General features: G+C 47.2%; 1 protein-coding gene across 1 annotated transcript; it reads right to left on the bottom strand.

Annotated features, from left to right (window-relative positions):
- Nucleotides 1-364: 364 nt before the first annotated feature.
- LOC120403980 (olfactory receptor-like protein COR4) lies at nt 365-1,363 on the bottom strand. Its single transcript, XM_039535999.1, has one exon. The coding sequence runs from the start codon at nt 1,361-1,363 to the stop codon at nt 365-367; it is 999 nt and encodes a 332-aa protein (XP_039391933.1).
- Between the last annotated feature and the right edge of the window lie 12,381 nt (nt 1,364-13,744).

Here is a 13,744-nt window from a genome sequence, read left to right as displayed (position 1 = left end):
ATGTGCTTAAGCCCCACTGAAGTCAAAGGGAGAGATACTTAAACATGTGCTTAAGGACTTTCTGAATCAGAGCCAATGGGCAGGTCTACGCTACGGGGACAGGTCGATCTAAGCTACACAGTTTGAGTTATGTTAGTTGCATAACTCAAGTTGACATAGCTTTGATATACTTACCACGGGGTTCACATTGCACTGGGTCGACAGAAGAAACTCTCCCGTAGACTCCCCTTACTTATCTCGTTCTGGTGGAGTCAATGCCAGAGTGATAGTCTGTTGATCCAATGGGTCTTCACTAGACCTGCTAAATTGTCCCCCAGTGGATTTATCACCGCAGCATTGATCCACCCCATAGTGGAGACAAGTCCTATGTGTGCAGAGAAGCCATTGAAGGATTTGGTTGTCCTATTCTGACACCCTTTGGGGAAAAATGGGCCCTCAATTTTGTTTCTATTGCTCTCCTCAGGGCATCCTTCACATCCTTGTTCCTCAAGCTGTAGATGAGGGGGTTCAGCATGGGGATCACCACAGTGTAGAACACGGAGGCCATTTTGTCTGTGTCCAATGAGTAGCTGGTGCTGGGTCGGAAATACATGAAAAGAATTGTCCCGTGGAACATGGATACGGCCATCAGGTGGGAGGTGCAGGTGTAGAAGGCTTTGCGCCTGCCATCGGTGGAGCGGATCCGCAGCACAGTCACAATAATTAAGATGTATGAGATGAGAATGGTCACAATGCTGATCACCTCAATCAGACTGCCAAAGAGGAAAACAAGCAGCTGATTGATAGAGGTGCCAGAAGAGGAGAGCTTTAGAAGTGGGTTGATATCACAGAAAAAATGATTCAGGATATTGGAGTCACAATAGGATAATCTTAACAAACCGCTCGTGTGTATCACGGAGTTCAGGAAGGCCCATAGATATGAACCAGCCACCAGCTGCAGGCAGTGCTTTGGCGACATGATGACCATATACAGCAGTGGGTTACAGATGGCTACATAATGGTCATATGCCATTACTGCCAGCAGAAGGCACTGAGAGATGACAAACAATATGAAGCTAAAATATTGGATGATGCACGCTATATAGGAAATAGCTTTCCTCTCTGCTAAGAAGCTCATCAGCATCTTGGGAGTGATGACTGTGGAGTAACAGGCATCCACGAGAGACAAATTCTTGAGAAAGAAGTACATGGGGGTGTGAAGACAGGGGTCGATCCTGATTAAAACCATCATCCCCAGATTCCACACCAAGGTGATAACATAGATCACTAGGAACACCACAAAGAGGGGGACCTGCAGCTCTGGAAGATCTGTCACACCTGTGAGAATGAACTCGGTCACTGCCGTACAATTTCCTCCAGCCATTCATTCAGCCTGGGGCGCTAGCTGCGGGAACAACCATAAAGGAAGGCCTTAGTTCTTATGCAAATGGTGTATGCTAATATAAAGAACTGTGATCATATGCGTAAAGACCCTTTGAGTTGTGCAATGGAACCAGGGGTGGCTCCAGGCCCCAACCGCCAAGCGCGTGCTTGGGGCGGCAAGCCACAGGGGGCGCTCTGCCGGCCGCCGCAGAGGGTCCGCTGGTCCCACGGAAATTATGGGGATGGCTTGGTTCTCATTCCTAACACCCTGGCAAGATGAAAGGTAGTGAACGTCCAGTGCGATCATGAGGTATGTATGTGTAGTATGTTTTTTGTGGCCAAAGATCAAGAAAAAGTACGTATGTGTGTGTGTGTCTGTGTGTACATATTCATACACATGACATACATACAGAGATGTGTCATTTATTTCTTTACCCACTCTTTGATTTTGGCCACTTAGCATGTCAGTCAGTCGGCATTCAGACAAATATTACAAATAAAATGATTAGGCAACTTCAAAGGCAGCTTGCTTAATGTGCAGTTCTACACAAGGTACCAAGGAAGAAAGATCTGACTTCTTTCATCAAATGCATCCAAGCAAACAAAAATAGGTCATTTGGGCTTGATCCTCAGGTATTTATGTGTGGTATGTTTTTTTGTGGCCAAAGATCAAGAAAAAGTGTGTGTGTGTGTGTGTATGTGTGTGTGTGTGTGTACATATTCATACACATGCCGTACGTACACACACATGTCATTTATTTCTTTACCCACTCTTTGGTGTTGGCCAAATAGCATGTCAGTCAGTCAGTATTCAGACAAATATTACAAATAAGTGGGCTGTAGTCCACAAAACCTTATGCCACTAGTACTCCTGTTCTTTTTGCGGATAGAGACTAACACGGCTGCTACTGTGAAACAAATAAAATGATTATTCAACTTCAAAGGCAGCTTGCTTAACATGCAGTTCTACAGAAGATAGAAAGGAAGAAGGACTTGACTTATTTCATCAAATGCATCCAAGCAAAGAACAATAGGTCATTCAGGGCTTGATCCTGCGTGGAGCTGAGCATTCTTCCCTCAGTCCAGCAGAACATTTAAGCAGGTGCATAACTTTTCATAGAATCATAGAAATGTAGGACCTGAAGAGGTCATCTAGTCCATCCCCCGGCGCTTCTAAACCTTTCATCATTTTTATTGCTCTCCTCTGGGCTGTCTCCAATCTAGCTCCATCTTTCCTGAAGTGGAGCACCCAGAATTTTAAGCATGTTGATTTCAATGGGGCTGCTTATGTTCTTCAAGTTGCTTAAAGTTAAGCATGTGCTTATATGTTTCTTTGGATTGGGGCTAACGTGCTCAGTACCTTGGTGGTCTGAGCTCTTCTTCTGGATGAGCTGAGAAGTTGGGAAATGTCTGTAGATCCTAGGAGTGCTGTTCAGAAGAAACTGGAGGGACTTCAACAAATCTCTAGCTATTAGAAATCAGGGTGAGATGGGGGAAGGGCTGATTATTCCACACCTGCCTATTGAAGGTTATTAAACCTTCTTTTGCACCATCTGCTACTAGCCACTATGAGAGACAAGACACTAGATGGAGCTCAGGTCTGATCGAATCTGGCAATTTCTGTGTGTTTATTCAGTGTTTCATAAAAAGACCGGTGAATCCAAATGCTTCTGCAGACCAAATTCCTTCTAAAGAAAGAATCTGAACCAGAGCTCAGCTAGTTACATTATAGCAAATTTCTGCTATTTCCTACCCCCACTTTTAAAGGAAGTGCAGGATTGATGACCATAAACACATTTTTAATGCTAAAAGAGCTCTCCTGCCTGTTCACAGATCTCAGATCCTAAAAAAATCTATCTATCCCTGCACACCCTTCTCATCTATCTATCTATCTATCTATCTATCTATCTATCTGCAAGCGAAAAGTGCTCTCAAAAGAGGCTGTAGAATTCCCCTCTCTATAATTCAAGGAAAGATGGAGTTAAAAACATCAGAGAAAAGACTAATGTAAACACATTCTACATAATGCTCAGTAGAGCATCTGAGCTGACCATATCAATGAAAGCCCATCCAATTCACAGAAATGATTTATTTTCATTGGACTGAGCCTTTGTAGACATTATCTCTGCTCAGCAAAGGAGTGATGTTCTGCAAAGTGTTAATGAATATGCATTCCAACCTGCCGCGCTTGACACAACCAAACCTCCACATGGCACTCAGAGAAAGAGCTGAGCCTTACACTGTGCCTTGAAAACTCAGAGTTTGGACGTGTGTACCCAGGGAAATGACCTTCAGGCAGTGATGAGCTGCCAAAATATTAACAACTGGTTCCCTCCTCATCCAACCCCTCATATTCCTTGACACACACCCCCCCGGGACCCCTGACCCATCCCCTTCCCTGTCCCCTGACTGCCCCTTGCCGCCCCACCCAACCCCTCCTCTCATTCTCGATGGCCCCCAGGACCCCTACCCCATCCAGGCTCTATCCAACACGCCCTCCCTGCTCCCTTACCTTGCTGCCTGGAGATGGGGCCCAGCTGGTCTGGGGCTGGGGCTGGGACCCGGACCAGCAGGAGCCCGCCCCGCGCACCGCCCGGACTGGCAGGAGGCCCGCCCGCCGGACCCGGACCGGCAGGAGGCCCTGCCCGCCCTGCCGCCCGCCTGGACCTCGGTCCGGCAGGAGCCCCCGCCGCCCCGCCCGGACCCCGGACTGGAGGCAGGAGCCCCTGCCGCCGCGCCGCCCGGACCCCGGACCGGTGGCAGGAGCCCCCGCCGCGCTGCCCGGACCCCGGACCAGTGGCAGGAGGCCCCGACCCGCGCCGCCGCACCGCCCGGACCGGCAGGAGCCCCCGCCACGCACTGCCCGGACCCCGGACCGGCAGGAGGCCCCGCTGTGTGCCGCCCGGACTGGCAGGAGCCCTCGCGCGCCGCCCGGACCCCGGGGCAGCAGGAGCCCCCGCCGTGGAGCCCGGGGCAGGAGCCGAGCCAGGCCGTGCCTGGTTTAGAAGACTCCTCTGTGAGAAGGCTCGACCATCAATCCTCACATATTTAATCTTGGCCCCTTGAAGTCTATGGCAAAATTACCATTAGTTTCAATGGCCCAGGATTTCCTCTTAGGTGAAATATCTGCTGCAATTTAGTGGACTGCTGCATTTGGCAGTAGCTGTGCTTGGGCTGAGTTTCTCATGGTAGAGGTCCACTCCAAAAGGTATGGACTATTAGAGACAATTCATGTGAAAGATTCAGAACAATCTCTTTTCGGTTCCCACATGGCTGCATTATAGATTCAAATAATCAACAAGTTGACTTCTACAAATTTCTGCCTTGGGCAAGATGATGCAGCAACTGGAAGCTGAGAATGAAGCAAACCAGATACAGGTAGAGGCTAACACATTGCAGCTTCAAATCCTGGACAGGCAAATGGATGAGCCACCTCAGCCAGGAGCTCTCTTGATACATTCTGACAGGTTGCAATGCTCAGAATCTTGGATTTATACAACAACTACTTAAGTACTGCATATTAATATTTGCTGCATTTAGTATGTATCATGTTAATGTGTATATCTTGGGTAAGAAATATATTCTAAGCCAAACTTTTCTTGAGCTAAAGATATTTACTGGGTTGCAACAGGCCACCAAGGTTTACAAATGGGTCCTGAGACCAAAAAGGTTGAAAACCATTCTTTTAGCTCAGCCATGGCTCCCAGGGCTTCTAGACTTGGCTCCCTGTCAGCTCTAGTATGCTGACAGGGAATCAGGAACCTAGAGGCCCTGGGAACAGTGACTGAGCCAGGAGCCTTACAGGTAGGGAGCTGGGGCTTCCAGAGTTTCCAGCTCTGCGGCAGGGAGCCAGAAGCCGATCCCTCTCTCGAGCTGGTGTTCTCAGGGCTTCCAGGTGCTCAGCTGATGATTTACATTAGTTCAGCAGGAAACACGCACTTCTTAAATATCATTTTGTTTAATTTCAGTTATTCAAATAGATTATAGTAGGAGTCCTGCACTTAGGATGGAAGAATCCCATGTACTGCTACAGACTAGGGACTGAGTGGCTAGGCAGCAGTTCTGCAGAAAAGGACCTAGGGGTTACAGTGGATGAGAAGCTGGATTTGAGTCAACAGTGTGCCCTTGTTGCCAAGAAGACTAACAGCATTTCGGGCTATATAAGTAGGAGCATTGCCAGCAGATCGAGGGATGTGATCGTTCCCTCTATTCAGCAGTGGTGAGGCATCATCTGGAGTACTGAGTCCAGTTTTGGGCCCCACACTACAAGAAGGATGTGGAAAAACTGGAAAGAGTCCAGCGGAGGGCAACAAAAATGATTAGGGGGCTGGAGCACATGAGTTATGAGGAGAGGCTGAGGGAACTGGGATTGTTTAGTCTGTAGAAGAGAAGAATGAGGGGGGATTTGATAGCTGCTTTCAACTACCTGAAAGGGGGTTCCAAAGAGGATGAATCTAGACTGTTCTCAGTGGTAGCAGATGACAGAACAAGGAGTAATGGTATCAAGTTGCAGTGGGGGAGGTTTAGGTTGGATATTAGGAAAACTATTTCACCAGGAGGGTGGTGAAGCACTGGAATGGGTTACCTAGGGAGGTGGTGGAATCTCCTTCCTTGGAGGTTTTTAAGATCAGGCTTGACAATGCCCTGGCTGGGATGATTTAGTTGGGGATTGGTCCTGCTTTGAGTAGATGACCTCCTGAGGTCCCTTCCAATCCAGATATTCTATGATTCTATAAGTTTGTCTTACTATAGGATGCATAATTTCAAATTTAATTTTAAATGCATTTATTTTTAAAAGCAAAATATTTTTAATTTAAATAAAAATTCAGTTTAAATTAATCTGATTTAAGTTACAAACAGTGTCTTTGATTCTTTTATTAAAAGAAACATCATTTTTTCTCCACCCTGCTTACTCTCAATATCCAGTGTGAGGAATGAGCCAAAGCAGAACATGACAAAAGGTGTATTTCTGCAGATATTACTTATTTATGTTCCCACTTTCAAGTAAGAAAGTAAGAGCATAAGAATGGCCATACTGGATCAGACCAAAGGTCCATCCAGCCCAGTATCCTGTGTGCTGACAGCGGCCAATGCCAGGTGCCCCAGAGGGAGTGAACCTAACAGGTAATGATCAAGTGATCTCTCTCCTGCCGTCTATCACCACCCTCTGACAAATAGAGGCTAGGACACTATTCCTTACCCATGTAAAAGTAAAGACTAAAAATAAAGATTTAAGTTTGCATGACAGGGATTTTTTAGTTTACAGGTGAAAAAAATTGCATGAGGAGGTATTTCACCAAATCTTTGATTGGAAGCCAAAAACTCTGGCCATTGAGCTACCAAATTTGGCACATTTACAGAAATACTTGAACAACTTACCCATGAACAGGCTCTGTGCATCTCACGGTTGAGCACTAAATACAGTATTGATTTGTTAAACAGATGTTCTGTGTGTTTGTTCTTTAGTCATGGTTCGTGACCCACCAATTTAATAGTCCAGGTGATGCTCATTAGCCACCACTATGCTGGTTGTGGTGATGGTAGTGGGGAGGTGGTCTCCTGTTTGGGTTCCAATGTATCAATGAAAAGTTGCTCCAATGAGGTCCTTTGTTCATCCAGCCAACCATCAACAACTCAGGTGGTGGCAGAATGAATTCCACATAGTTTACAGTAGTTATAGTATTATCTATTAGTGAATTGCAGTAGTGGTAAAATGCCTTGCGGAGATCAGAGTCTCACTGTGCTAGGCACTGGACATGCTGTTATGGCAGCTGCCCCCAGATGGTGCTGTTACAGGTGTCCAAGTTCTTTTTGTTTAGGATATAAAAAGCTTTTTATTTGGGGAGATGTGTAATGTTTACGTTATGCAGGGTTTTCTGTAAAGGCGGCTTTGGAAAAGAGGAGCTGGGAGTAGCAGGAGAGTTACAGGTACACTTTGAGTGCACCCAGATGCCTTGTCACTGATTTCTTCTCTGATCTGCAAGGCCCTGGACACTTACTATTGCTCAGCAGAGGGGTTGTTAAATAACTGTAATCAAGTGAGGGAAGACTGGTGTGTCTCTCCTCCTCCACCCCCTGTACAACCAGTTGCCACAAATGTAGCCCCTGTATGATTGTTTCAGGATCTCCCTCTCTTCCCACCCCATTTACTGAGTTTTTGCCTTTCTCTCTCCTGAAGCTTGTGGGGGTGTGGTGTCTCAGACGCTTGCTGTGGGGATCTTGCCGCTGTTCTCAGAACCAGCCAAAGTCAGACAGTGCTGGAACTGGGTGATATCAAACTAAGATATTCAGGAGTCCAGCTGCTGTGTGAGGAACTGAAACATCCAAACTGCAAATTACAGAGGTTGGGGTAGGTGACATTTGGCCTCCTTTATGCATTTACTTTATGTAAATCAGTGGTTCCCAAACTTTTTGGAATCACGCCCCATTTTTAATTTTCAAGAGGCCCTCACCCCCCACACTTCCCATTTACCACCACCCCTGATTTTTGTCCCCTGACAACCCCCTCCCAGGACCCCCCCCACCCTAACTACCTCCTCCCGGGACCCCACCTCCTATCCAATGCCCCCTGCTCCCTGACCCCTGACTGCCGCTGCTCCGGGACCTCCTGCCTCTTATCCAGCTCCCACTTCCCCTTCTCCCTTACCAGGCCACTCAAAGTGGCAGGACTGGCTTATTGGAAAGCCTAGGAGGTGGGTGGGCACAAACCGTGCTGCTGTGGCGTGGCTGCGGAGGAGGGTGGACAGGAGGGGAGGGGCCGGGGACTAGCCTCCCCGGCCGGGAGCTCAAGGGCTGGGTAGTCTCACGCCCTCCTTGGAATTTCTTCATGCCCCCACAGTGGGGTGCACCCTCCCAGTTTGGGAACCAATTATGTAAATGCTCAACAGGGTGTATAGCTGGTATCTTCCCTCTGCAGATACGTCTCCTTCCCATCCCATTAAGCCATTGGCTGGGACTGTAGAAGCCATTAATGTGTTGGAAGTTTCTCCTTTGCTGTCTCCTGCCCTATGCTGCTGCATGCACATATCACAGGCAGCAGTTTACTGGAGGGCTGCACACTCCCTTTGTTACACAGTCCAAACCGCACACAGAGCTGGGCCCCTCACTCCCACTACCCACCTCTAGCCATGTCCCAGCTCCAAATTCTACACAATTAGAATAATCAGAGCATTCCTGGTGTTCATGTGGAGTTCTGCACTAGGATAACTTGTGGATAATATGTGTCAAATTACATATTAATATAGAAGTGCATCAAAACCATAAGACTCCCAAATATATATGATTATTTGTCAAGAGATGCATACACAACTGTATTCTAAAACCCAGCATCAACTTGAGTTGATGGGGTAATGTGTGGAGAGGCATAAGCAGCTCCATGATTAAGTTTGCATTCAGATTACAGTTAAATCAGGGCTGAAAACCCTTTATTTTACACTTAAAATTTTGTTAAAAAGAAAAATCTGGTTATTCCTGCCGCTAATCTCAGGAATGATGGACTCAAATGCCCTCTACCATTCTCAGTCAGACCTCAGAGACCCATTACCCTAGAGCATCATGTTAGACATATACAATGTTGCCACATTGCAGTTTTATCACAAATCTCTTGATATTTGATGTTTTTGTAAAGCCCTAGCTCCCAGAGTCATGTGACAAAGTAAGACTTTCCATTAAAAAAAAAGCTAAGTTTCTACTCTTGTGGTTACAGAGACAGCCTGAGAGTATGAACCCTAAAATCTGAAAAACCAGAAGACACACAAAAGGAATTTAGTGTATCATTTTTTAAAAAAAAATCTCATGATTTTTAAGACAGTCACACGACTTTACTCAGTTTAAGATTCTGAGGCCTGACTCATGATTTTTAACATTTGGCAACATACGGTGAATGTGTATCTAAGCGCTACATTTTGGCATCAAACTTACTATAAAATAATAACAAAAAAAACCTGTGTGCCATTCTGTCTCCCCCTCTTTTTAATTTTATTTATTCTTTTGTTTTACTCTTTGCTCAGATATTTTCTTCTTTCTCCTGTTCTCTTTGCCAGTCTCTTTTTTTCCTTCAGTCTTTTGCATATCTGTGTTTACTCTGCAGTTTAACCCTTTTCTTTTTCCTGACATTCTCCCCCAAAACTCTCCCTCCATCTTTTCCTTTTTCCTCTCTTTCTGGCTTGCCCCTAGAAACTTCTTCTATACTTCATTAATTCTTTCTCGTTTGACCCCGCTCTCTTTATTAATTCTCCTCTGTCCCCATATTACTTCCCAGGGGTGCCCCCTCTTTCCTTTAGGGTCTTTCCCCACTTTCAGTGCTCTTCCTTGGAGGTCTCTCTTGATTTCCTTACTCCATTTTAGCCTTATGTCTTCCATTGAAGATATCATGGGGTCTCTTTCTCTTCACCTTCTCAGGTATCTTCTAATATTTTTAGCCTTTCAATCTTGTGGGGTTCTTCTCTTCGACTTCAGCTTGAATGTCCTCTTTTCTTCACCCTCCCCCCCAAAATTAGGGTTTATCCCTTCAGATTCCCACAAACACTTTCGAGGTTTTTTCCTCCCCCTGTTCAACCCAGCCTTACAATCTCCGCCCACCCCCATTGCAGGCGCCTCTCTTCCTGCCTCCATAATATTTTGGTCTCTACTAACTCTTACAGAATCTGGGGGTGCTGCAAGGCATGGGGGGGGGGTTCTCTCCCTTGTACAAATTTAGGGGCTTTTTTCCTCTCCCATATGTTGGGGTTCCCCTCCCATTTGGCAGAGTAACAATATTTTTAAGGCAGTTGAGGTGCAGGTGACAGTTCTGGTGGGAGAAATGTCTCCACATGTGCAAGATTTAGCAGCTGGTTGGGGAGGGGACCCATACTTGGGTGTGCAGGGGGCTCACTGTGAAGCCTTGAAGGAGGACAAACAGGTGGTCTGGAGGTGCACATGGTCATAGCCAGCCTGCTGCCATGGTTACCCACTCAGCTGTCTGGCAGCTTTATCAGGAGCCCAGACTCTGCAGGGGGATTAGGGAAACCAGCAGAACTTCTGCTCTTATAACCCCACCAGAGACTCTGAAAGAGGTCCTGCCAACAAGGTCACACAGTTACCTTCCTTTCGGGGGCTCTTCCCTCCCCCAGCCTTGGGGAACCCCCTGCCATTGGGGGTCTTCCTCTCTTTGTCTCACCCCCTTTGGTCCCTGATCTCAGAGGAAGACGGGGGTGATGTAGCCAGTGCTGCATCCTGCCGGGGAGCAGCAGAGCGGTTCGCGAGGGGCAGGATTTATAGATTCATAGATTCTAGGACTGGAAGGGACCTCGAGAGGTCATTGAGTCCAGTCCCCTGCCCTCATGGCAGGACCAAATGTCTAGACCATCCCTGATAGACATTTATCTAACCTACTCTTAAATAACTCTAGAGATGGAGATTCCACAACTTCCCTAGGCAATTTATTCCACCCTGACAGTTAGGAACTTTTTCCTAATGTCCAACCTAAACCTCCCTTGCTGCAGTTTAAGCCCATTGCTTCTTGTTCTATCCTTAGGGGCTAAGATGAACAAGTTTTCTCCCACCTCCTTATGACACCCTTTTAGATACCTGAAAACTGCTATCATGTCCCCTCTCAGTCTTCTCTTTTCCAAACTAAACAAACCCAATTCTTTCTGCCTTCCTTCATAGGTCATGTTCTCTAGACCTCTAATCATTCTTGTTGCTCTTCTCTGGACCCTCTCCAATTTCTCCACATCTTTCTTGAAATGTGGTGCCCAGAACTGGACACAATACTCCAGCTGAGGCCTGTCCAACGCAGAGTAGGGCGGAAGAATGACTTCTCATATCTTGCTCACAACACACCTGTTAATGCATCCCAGAATCATGTTCGGTTTTTTTTTTTGTTTGCAACAGCATCACACTGTTGACTCATATTTAGCTTGTGGTCCACTATAACCCCTAGGTCCCTTTCTGCCATACTCCTTCCTAGACTGTCTCTTCTAATTCTGTATGTGTGAAACTGATTGTTCCTTCCTAAGCGAAGCACTTTGCATTTGTCTTTTTTAAACTTCATCCTGTTTACCTCAGACCATTTCTCCAATTTGTCCAGGTCATTTTGAATTTTGACCCTATCCTCCAAAGCAGTTACAATGCCTCCCAGTTTGGTATCATCTGCAAACTTAACAAACGTACTTTCTATGCCAATATTTAAGTTGTTGATGAAGATATTGAACAGAGCCGGTCCCAAAACAGACCCCTGTGGAACCCCACTTGTTATACATTTCCAGCAGGATTGGGAACCATTAGTAACTACTCTCTGAGTATGGTTATCCAGCCAGTTATGCACCCACCTTATAGTAGCCCCATCTAAGTTGAATTTGCCTAGTTTATCGATAAGAATATCATGTGAGATCATATCAAATGCCTTACTAATGTCTAGGTATACCACATCCAGCACTTCTCCCCTATCCATAAGACTTGTCATCCTAACAAAGAAAACTATCAGATTAGTTTGATATGATTTGTTCTTTACAAATCCATGCTGGCTATTCCCTATCACCTTACCACCTTCTAAGTGTTTGCAGATGATTTCCTTAGGGCTTGGCTACACTTGAGAGTTGCAGCGCTGGTGAAGGTTTTCCAGCGCTGCAATTTAGTAACTGTCCACACCTGCAAGGCACATCCAGCGCTGCAACTCCCTGGCTGCAGCGCTGGCTGTACACCTGGTCTGCTTGGGGAATAACGAGTGCAGCGCTGGTGATGCAGCGCTGCTCGTCAAGTGTGGCCACACACCAGCGCTGTTATTGGCCTCCAGGGTATTAGGAGATATCCCAGAATTCCTGTTCAGCCACTCTGCTCATCAGTTTGCACTCTACTGCCCTGGCCTCAGGTGACCCGCCCTTTAAATGCCCCAGGAATTTTAAAAATCCCCTTCCTGTTTGCTCAGCCAGGTGTGGAGTGCAATCAGTGAATCTTTCCAGGTGACCATGCCTCCGCGCGCCAAACGAGCCCCAGCATGGAGCAATGGCGAGTTGCTGGCCCTCATTAGTGTTTGGGGGGAGGAATCTGTGCAGTCCCAGCTGCGCTCCAGACGTAGGAATTATGATACCTTTGGCCAGGTAGCAAAGGCCATGCTGGAAAGGGGCCATGACCGGGACGCGCTGCAATTCAGGGTTAAAGTAAAGGAGCTGCGGAGTGCCTATTACAAAGCCCACGAGGGAAACTGCCGCTCCGGCGCTGGCCCCACGACCTGCCGTTTTTACAGGGAGATGGACGCGATACTTGGGGGTGACCCCACTGCCAATCCGACGACCACAATGGACATTTCTGAGCGGGGTGGGGGACAGGAGGAGGAGGAGGAGGAGAGAGGCGGGATGGAGGAAACCGAGACTGAAGGTACTGGGGTGGGGGAAGACACCCCAGAGTCCCAGGAGGCATGCAGCCAGGAGCTCTTCTCAAGCCAGGAGGAAGGTAGCGAATCGCAGCAGCCAGTACTTGGTGAAGGACAAGCAGAGGAGCGGGTTACTGGTAAGCGGCTTTTATTTTCAGGATGGAAATATTTCGGAAGAGGAGGGGGGTTAAGGCTGCATGCATGCATGCCTAGATGTGGAATAGCCCATTGATGTGGTATATCACATCGCGGTAATCTGCTGCGGTAATCTCCTCAAAAGTTTCAGCCAGAGTGTGGGCAATGCGCCTGCGCAAGTTTATAGGGAGAGCCATTGTGGTCCTTGTCCCAGTCAGGCTAACGCGTCCGTGCCACTGTGCCGCTAGGGGTGGGGGGACCATTGCTGCACACAGACAAGCTGCATAGGGGCCAGGGCGGAATCCACATTGCTGTAGAAGACCTTCCCGCTCTTCCCTGGTGACCTGCAGCAGCGAGATATCTTCCAGGATTAACTCCTGTGGAAAATGTTGGGAGACTGTTCAGTGCAGATGCCCCCTGTAGCTGTTTGCTGTCCCCAACGCACAGAAACCCCTGCACAGCCCTGAAGCAATCAGTCCCCCTTACTCACCATTTCATGGCTCCTGTTGGGTTATGTGTGCTCTGTTTGGTATGGGTAAAGTATGCTAAAGTGAAGACTGTAAACTCCTTCAGTGTGTGGGAATTACTGTCTGGATGAGATTATGAACAATGCTACTCCTGTTAACTGTTGCCATTTTTGCCTTTCCAAAAGCGACCTTGACTGCTGGACTGCCTGTCTCCTTGACTGCACAGAGACTACAAAACCTCAGAAAGAAGCCGCAAAAAAACAAGGAAGACATGCTGAAAGCGGTTATGGATCAGTCTGCTAGAGAGAGTAAAAACCTGCTGGACTGGAGAGAAAGGGAAAGCAGGATCCGCCAGAGAAACGCAGTGGCCAGGAGGAAAAGCACAAAGCAGCTGCTAAGAATCCTGGCACACCAAGCGGACTCTATCCAG

This window comes from Mauremys reevesii, linkage group 4 (genome assembly GCF_016161935.1).
Source record: "Mauremys reevesii isolate NIE-2019 linkage group 4, ASM1616193v1, whole genome shotgun sequence".
Lineage (NCBI taxonomy): Eukaryota > Metazoa > Chordata > Testudines > Geoemydidae > Mauremys > Mauremys reevesii.
This window is presented reverse-complemented; position numbering and strand designations above follow the sequence as displayed.

Coding starts and splice junctions, on each gene's coding strand:
- LOC120403980 (XM_039535999.1), bottom strand. CDS start 1,363: ATGGCTGGAGGAAATTGTACGGCAGTGACCGAGTTCATTCTCACAGGT.